This window comes from Condylura cristata, unplaced genomic scaffold, assembly GCF_000260355.1.
Source record: "Condylura cristata isolate star-nosed mole 26May11 unplaced genomic scaffold, ConCri1.0 scaffold00038, whole genome shotgun sequence".
In the NCBI taxonomy this organism is placed as follows: Eukaryota; Metazoa; Chordata; class Mammalia; order Eulipotyphla; family Talpidae; genus Condylura; species Condylura cristata.
Window position 1 is genome coordinate 196,448 of NW_004567139.1, and position 7,862 is coordinate 204,309.

Consider the following 7,862-nt stretch of genomic DNA (forward strand, 5'->3'; position numbering starts at 1 on the left):
GGGCGGCGTGGAGCGGGGCGCGCGCGAGGTAGGGGGCGCGGGGAAGGGACCCGAGCTGCGGCGGGGTGCGCGGCTCCTGAAAGGTGGGGGTGCAGCGGGAAGGGGGCGCCAGTGTCCCAAAGTCACCGAACTGTGAAGGCAGGCGGGGCCCCAGCGCCCCCCACCCCCGGCGAAGGCTTCAGGGGCTAGGTATGAGTGCCCTTGGGGTGCTCGGAGCAGGGGCGCGGGAAAGGCGTCCCGAGCCCAGCGTCGGAACTGGGGGGCAAGTGGGCTCTGCACCCACCAGATTGCTAGAGACTCCACTAGCCTTATCCGAACTCGGCGCACCCCCTAGCCTTCAGCCTGCTAGAGGGGGTGGGGGTGGGGGCCTGGAAAGGACCAGTTGGAAAGACTGTGATGCGTTAGCTGAGGAGAGAAAAGCCAGCAGGGGTGAGATCAAACGCCACGAAGCAGCCAGGGGGAGGCCAGGGCAGAATTTGTTCCCAGAGAACCACAGGGCCAGTCTGCTCAGCCACAGCACCTGGGGACCCCGGGGACCCCACAGGGAGGGCCTGGGGGAGAATCACAGCAGTTCCCACCCACTCCCCAGGCCCCTTTCCCGCCCATCTCTTGTGCTGTTAAGCAGAGCCGGCCTCTTGCCTTACCCTCCTGAGAACACAGCATCTCACGCTGTGCAAGACCGAAATTTTAAGTGGGGAGAAAAACATCTGGAGAAGCGAATAGAGGCAGCTCAGCTGACCTGGGGAGCAGGACAGGGAGGGTGAGGACCCCCCCCCATGCTGCCTAGGTCTGCAACCAGCCCAGAGGACCCCTGTTTGGTTCAGTTCATGCGCTTTAAGCTATGGACAGCAAGCAGTTGGTCCTGGTTGGAGTGGAGGGGACTGGAGGAGGCGGGGAGTTGGCAAAGCCTGGCTGGAGGAGGCCAGCTGGAAGCCCATTGCAGCCGGGATGTGGGTGGGGACAGCACACAGTTGGGCTGGGGCTTGGGTCTCCATGTCACCTGGTCTTCTGCTCCACGGAAGGGATACCTGCTTCCCTCTCCCCCCCCCTGCCACCCACCAAGTGCGCACCTCGGCAGGAGTTGGTGCTGGGGCAGGGAGCTGGGTCCCCAGGGTTGGCCCCTCAGCTGGGCGGGGCTGGCGGCTTCTGCTGACTCAGGGACATTTCTCTGCCTGGCCTCAGGGCCAAGCGGCTCATTGGAAACAGCTGCTCTTCTTGGCTGGTGGCCCTGTGGGCGGCCCCTGGCGCTCCCTGGGATGACCCCTCGCCTCTTCGTGGCCGGGCCACGTGGAGAGGCTCAGCGGCTGGAGGCCCCCCTGCTCTGCCCTGGGGGACTAGATCTGGGCAGCCTGCAGTCTGGCCAGCTGGCCCCTGGCCCCAGGGGCTGAGCCAGGCAGGGTCCCTCGGCTCCCAGTCTCCGCTCCTGCTGTTCCCCCAACTTGGAGCAGCCTTGTCTCTGCTTGTGCCTCTTAGGGTTTTGTTCAACAAGCCTCTCATTCAGCAGATCTTTGTTGAGAGTCTGCTGTATGCCAGGCACCGGGCTAGAATTAACTTCTCATCTATTTCCTTCAGCAGCAACATCTTCAGCTTGTAATGGAGAGCAGCCGGCTTCTCCAAGGTCAGGCCTCTGGCTGCCTCTGCGGCTGAGCCCAGTGCCCAGTGCAGAGACAGACGCGAGCTTTGCTTCAGAGAGCTGGGGAGGCAGGTCCGGGGAGGCCTTTGCGCTCAGCCTCTGACCCCGCCAGGCACCACGTGCCTCAAGCAGACAGTGCGGGTCACAGGGAGGGAGGAGACGGTCCTGACTCAGTGGAGTCCAAACAGCCAGCTGCTTCTGAGTGCAGGAGTCAGTTTCCAGGGTGAGGACCTGGATGCCTGAGAAGCAGGGAGGTGCAAGCCACGCTCACTAGCTGCAAGATCCGTTCTCTCCAACACCGTCACCCCCAACCACATAGTGGGTGACTGGACCTCCGTGGTACCCCCTCATCCGTGCACTGCCTGTGACCCTTTGATGGACTGCCTGGAGCGTTCTGCCCGTCTGGCTTCATGGGAGACGCCCCAGGCAGAGGCCACACGTCTGTAAGACCCAGGGTGGTGCCCTCTGGGTGGGTGGGAAAGCCCGCGGGCAGCAGGTGCTGCCTCCGGCCACCTCCTCCAACAAGGTCCAGATGCTCTGAGAGCCCAGCTAGCTTGCTCCCCGGGGTCTGACCGTCAGAGAAGTTCCTGGAGCAGCGGCCTCCTGGGAGGAAGGAGGATGAGCCAGGGCCCCAGACTGTGAGAATGACTCTGACCCCAAAGCACAGGGTTGTGTGTTTTTCAAGATTCTTTTGGTTCAGGACAGAAACCCAAAGCAAACAAGCTCAGCGAGAGGAGGGAACGCAGGAGCCCCAGTGGCTGGGAGGGATCCCGGGTGACCCCAGACTCCCCGCCGCCCCCCTGCCCCCCACTTGCCCCCTTCCAGCTTGCTCTGTGCAGTGCAGTCTCTTCTGCGTTACTCTCCTCCTTCCCTAGAGCAGAAAGGCCTGTTCCTTGCAGAGGGGCCTGGGGTTGCACCCCCAGTTTAGCAACCCGAACAGAGAGGGGCGACTTGCTTTGAGGACTTTGAGCAGCCTGTTGGGGCTTGTGCTCAGTCTCTGTGCTACGAGCCAGCCTGTGTGTGCCACGCAGCTGGAGCTGCAGGAAGTTCTCTGTCCAGAACAAGGAGAGGGGACGGGAAGCTTGCTGGGATGCCAGAGGCCAGAAGCCGCGAGCAGCTGGGGGCTGCTGTCACCGCCTCCGGCTCTCCCAGAGCCCAGAACTCTTGCACCGGACTGTGCAGGCGGCACGTCGGCGTGGCTCCCCTGGCACCACGCCTGCCCCCCGAAACCCTTAGGAAAGATCTGACGAGCCAGTGAATGAGGCACATGCTCTGCTAGCTTCACTCATTTGTTCACTCGTGGATTGGGTGCTTGAGAGCTGTGACCCGATGCCTGGCACTTCCTGGACGTGGTCAGGGTGTCACCAAACGCGCCTGTTCGTCCTTGGTGAGGCCCCTGCCGAGGTGCCCCACTGGCACCTCTGAGCTGGGCACCTTCCCTGCCACTCTCCCTGCTGAGCTCGGGCATGTGGATGAGGCCAGGGCGGGGCGTTTGGGGGCTTTCTCCTGATCGCCCCTGCGCACAGATGCCAGCAGCCAGTGCCCTCCTTTCCAAGATGCTCCAGCCCACCTGCACTCTTCCTCCTTTGGCCCCTGGAGAAACACCCTCCTTTCCTTGAGGCCACAGCACCACCTTCGCCGTGGGGTGGGCCCCTGGGCCCTCAGCTTAGCAGAGTCCCCAAGACCCACCTCTGAGAAGACTCTCCTTGGCCGCCCCTCAGCTATGCCCTCCGCCTTCTGCTCCCGAATTCCTAGTTTTTTGTCATTCGCTGCCCAGTCACTTCTCTGCCCCTCCTGTGCCTGATCCAACAGGGCTTCAGATCTCTGCCCCAGGCCTGGGCAGCTGGCACAGACCCACTCCCTGCCCCCCAGGGGGCACAGCTCCCTCCTCAGACGCCAGGATCTTCAAGGCTTGCTTGCCTGGCCCTGGCCTGGCTGCACCCTGCTGCATTCCTCTTGTCCTAGGCCAGTACGGTGTGTGTCCCCCGCACCAGCGTTCCCGGGACCTGCCTCTCTGCCTTTCACGTAGCAGGCTCGGGGACGACAGGTGGCTGTGAGCCCAGAACCTAGGACATCGGGGGAGACGGCCCCGCAACTGTGATGTAGATGCCAGAGCTGGAGCTGGGGCCTCGGAAGGAGGCAATTGCTGTCTTGATGTCTTCCTCTCTGGGCCTGGTTTCCTGCTGAGAGAGGGGAAGGTGACCTGGACCAGGAAAGGGCCCTCCTGGCTGCCGTGCGCCTCTCCGGCCTCTCGAGGCCGTGCTGCGCAGGCTGGCTGCAGTGGCTCTAGCCCTTGTGTGGGTTTTCTGGTTGGGGAGCAGGAGGAGCCACTGTCCCCTGCTCTGTGTGGGCTCCTGTGAGCCTGTCCATTCCTCTCTGAGAAGCACGAAGAAAAACAACTATGACCTTTTCCCTTTTCCGGTCCCAGGCCCTCTCTGCCCCCTGCCACGGGCCACTTGCCGTTTCTGGTGACTGCCCTTGCCTAAGTGGAGTTCCTGAGAACCAGGTGCTAGGCCCAGGTGCAGCGTTAGGCCCAGGTGTGGTGCCGGGCCCAGATGCGGCCTAGATCAGGTCCTGGGCCAGTCTGGAGCATGGCTGGAAGGGAAGAGCAGGTGGAGAAGAGAGGGCAGGATGAGCCACGGAGGTCACCCTTGTCTCACCCAAGAGGCGCTCCATCCAGGTGCTGAGAACAGGGGCCAGAGGTCCCCCTGATCCAGCACCTTCTCTTCCCACTGACGGGTTTTACGTCTCGGAGCTGTGAGCACCTTGTTTTAGGAAGTCTAACTTGGAAGCTGGGACAAGGAGCTGCCCACCCAAAGATGGATGGGGTTGCCCAGATTATGATGTGGGTATGAGACTCAGCATTTATTGAGCACAACTGTGTATTGTGTCAGGTATGGGAATTGCTGACAGAGAAAATACCAAGAGAAAGTCCCACAGGCTGTGAACAAGAGGGAGGCGCCGAAAAGAAGCAGAAGTGACAGAGTGAGTTATGGTGTGGTCTAGCTGTGCCGCTGAGTGTGCCAAAGCTTTGGGTGAAATAGGGAACACAGTGGTTCAAGGCACCCAAGAGCAGTGAAGACCAGGGAGATGATGAGGAGAAGCCACTGCAAGAAAAGAAGGAAGAAGTGACCCATAGCAGATGAATGACTCACTAACTTCCCCACCAGCACTGCCAGCTTTGAGGGGCTGACACAGAAAGCAGCAGTTTTACTGGAGAGAGGTTGGGACTACCAGAAAAGCTAATACTCAAGAGGGAAAATCTTAGAAAGGGCCTAGAAACACAGCTGGAAGGCAGAATTTTCAGCTGCTGCCTGTTCTGAAGAAAACAGTTTGGAATTCAAGTTCCACCAAGTTCGAGGAGCTAGGTAATTGCCTGTTTTTCCTTTGAAACTGCCGAAAGGCCTCACCTTGTGATTAGACCGAAGGCTAAGTGCCACACCCTGAGACTAAAGGCACAACCAGAACAACCCCACCCCAGCAAAGCCTAAAACCAAGCCTCTACAGGATCTAGGGGAGCCCTGCCTGCCAGAACCAAACTCAGCATTCTTTTTAGGAAGACACAGAAAATAAATAACTAAATAGAAGTAATCCAAGCTCCCCATAACACATCATCCATAACACTAGTAAAAAAACTCAACTCCTTAATAACATCAACGACAATGTCCAATATGTAATAAAAATTACTAGACAGGCTGAAAGCAAGCTAAAGTCACCCATAGTGAAGAGGCAAATTGTAGGCTCATCTAATTAGAAGATGAAAAAAAGTAAGCAAATAAATGAGTCACTGTGTGGCTTTTTAGGTTGGGGGCCCTCAGAGTGTCTCCACAAGTGTGACTTTAAAATGTGAAATCCAGGCAGCTCCAGGCAAGGAAAGGATCAGGGCAGCTTCAGGAAGCAGGGATACAGGGTGACTTCAGCAAAGGGCTAGGGTGTTCGAGGATCAGGCTGAGAGGCAAGGCCAGATCACACAGGATCTTGTGACTGGCTCTTGGTGGGGAGTTTGAATTACACTTGAAGAATGACGAATCATCTTTGGAGGACTTTAAGTGGGGAGAGGTTTATCTGACTTAAGTTGTTTTTTCCTTTTACTGTGAATGAGACCATGACTTCAACTGTTTGGGAGCTAACTGCATTTTTTCCAAAGCTCTGTATTCATGTCTTTTACTTGTTTTCTACTGAATTGTTGATGTTTATCTTGGAATTCATTATGTCTTTGTATCTCATTTCATGTTAAAGAACTGACGGTTTGCCTCTAATATTTTTGTCATTTGAATTTTCACTTTTGTATAGCATTTTTCTTGCAATGCCAAAAATTATGTCACTGAATTCATCATTTTGTTCTTTATGTCCTTCAACACTCCAATATTTTTTCTAGAAGTTGTGTTTTTAAAGGATAGTGGAGACTGACAGTATAGGAGTCTCCTCCCCTGCATGGCAGGCAGTCAGCTCCATCTCTTACCAGCCCTGAGGCTCAGTTCAAATTGTTTCACCACAATTACTCAACTTCCTTTCTTGTAACATGAAATAATAATAATAACAACAACATATATAATATTCTGACTATGTGCTAGACCTCTTCCAAACACAACACTACTATCTCATTTAACCTTTACAGGTCTGTGATGAGGAAACCCAGTCAGAGTTAGGCAGCTTGGTCCCAGCACCACGGTTAAGTGGCCTGGCTGGGATTTGAACCCTGGCAGTCAGATTCGTCCTGAGGAGGCATGAAGATTGTCCTGAGGAGCTTGTAGCTAATGGAAACAAGTGGTCTTTGGTTCTAGGATGCCTGTACTTGTGTGTGTTATGGCTGAAGAGTCAGCTGGGGGAAGAAGAGGAGGCTGGTGAAATGTGGGTGTCAGGGAGACCTGGGTTTGCTTCCTGGGTGTTGGGTACTGTAGGGTCACTTCTTGTCTCTAAACCGTAGCTTCTTTCTCCAGCTGAGATAAAATTCACATGTCATGAAAGTGACCCATTGAAAATGTTCCACTAATTGAGTTGAGCACATCCACAGACATGTGCAGGACCGTCTAATTCTGGAACACTTCATCACCCAAAAGGATCACCATGTGCCTTAGCAGTGACTCCCATTCCCATCACCCCCAGCCCAGCCCCCCGTGACCACTAATGTACAATCTATAAATATTGGAGTTGGTGTCTTAATCTGTAAAGTTGGGGTGTTGGGAGGCTGGTTGGATTTCACGGTCTTCACAGAAGGTATCTGCTTAGTGAGGTGATGGATGAGAGGATTTAAAGTCAGGGAAACCAGAGCACTAAATGCTGTGTAAAAAATGCCGAGGAAATGATTTTTGGGGGTGCGGATGGTCGGGTTGGGCCGGGGGGTGGTGAGTGATCTGGGAAGACTCTGGGAGGTCAGGAATGACGCAGGGAGAGGCGGGACCAGTGGAGCAGAGCAGCAAAGTGAGTCCAGGCCTGAGTGGACTGTGGGGAGGAGGGTGCTGTGTGATGGCCATCGGGCGAAGGTGGCTCTGCTTGCCTCAGAAAAGTAACAGGACCCCAATTACTGGCGGAGTTGGGTTTGCATCTGGAGGTGAGACAGAGTTCTGCCTCCAGGTGGCCATGGGGCTGGAACAGAGACTGGCGCTGTCCATTGGCTGCCCCCTCCCCACCCCCCAGCACAGGGGAATCGCAGCGCCTCTCACGGCACCCCGAACCTCAACAGGCGGCACTGGCAGCCGCGGGAGCTGCTGCAATCGCTCCCTGTCCTGCCCTCTCTTCCAGAGCCCACCATCTTCCTCATCTTCAGCCACGGGCTGCAGGGCTGCCTGGAGGCGCAGGGCGGGCAGGTCAGAGTCTCCCCAGCCTGCAATGCCAGCCTCCCTGCCCAGCGCTGGAAGTGGGTCTCCAGAAACCGGCTCTTCAACCTGGGCTCCATGCAGTGCCTGGGCACCGGCTGGCCCAGCGCCAACACCACCGCCGCCCCGGGCATGTACGAGTGTGACCGGGAGGCGCTGAGCCTGCGCTGGCACTGCCGCACACTGGGCGACCAGCTGTCCCTGTTTCTGGGGGGCCATGCTGGCAACGCATCCAAAGCCGGCACCGCCGATCGCGGTGACCAGACCCGCAGCGGCCAGTGGCGCATCTATGGCAGCGAGGAGGATCTGTGTGCGCGGCCCTACTACGGTGAGCCGCCGGCGGCGGGGCCGCGTGGGGGTGCGGGCTGCAGTTTGGCCTCCACGGACCTGTAGTGGCCACATCTTTTTTTTTT

General features: G+C 57.2%; 1 protein-coding gene across 1 annotated transcript in view; it reads left to right on the forward strand.

Moving 5' to 3' along the window:
* Positions 1 to 7,099: 7,099 nt before the first annotated feature.
* The window catches only part of MRC2 (mannose receptor, C type 2), a 22,656-nt gene continuing 21,893 nt past the window's right edge, over positions 7,100 to 7,862 (forward strand). Inside the window, 2 exon segments of the mRNA XM_012732977.1 lie at positions 7,100 to 7,184; positions 7,271 to 7,777. Of these exon segments, the coding sequence (XP_012588431.1) occupies positions 7,100 to 7,184; positions 7,271 to 7,777 (592 nt within the window).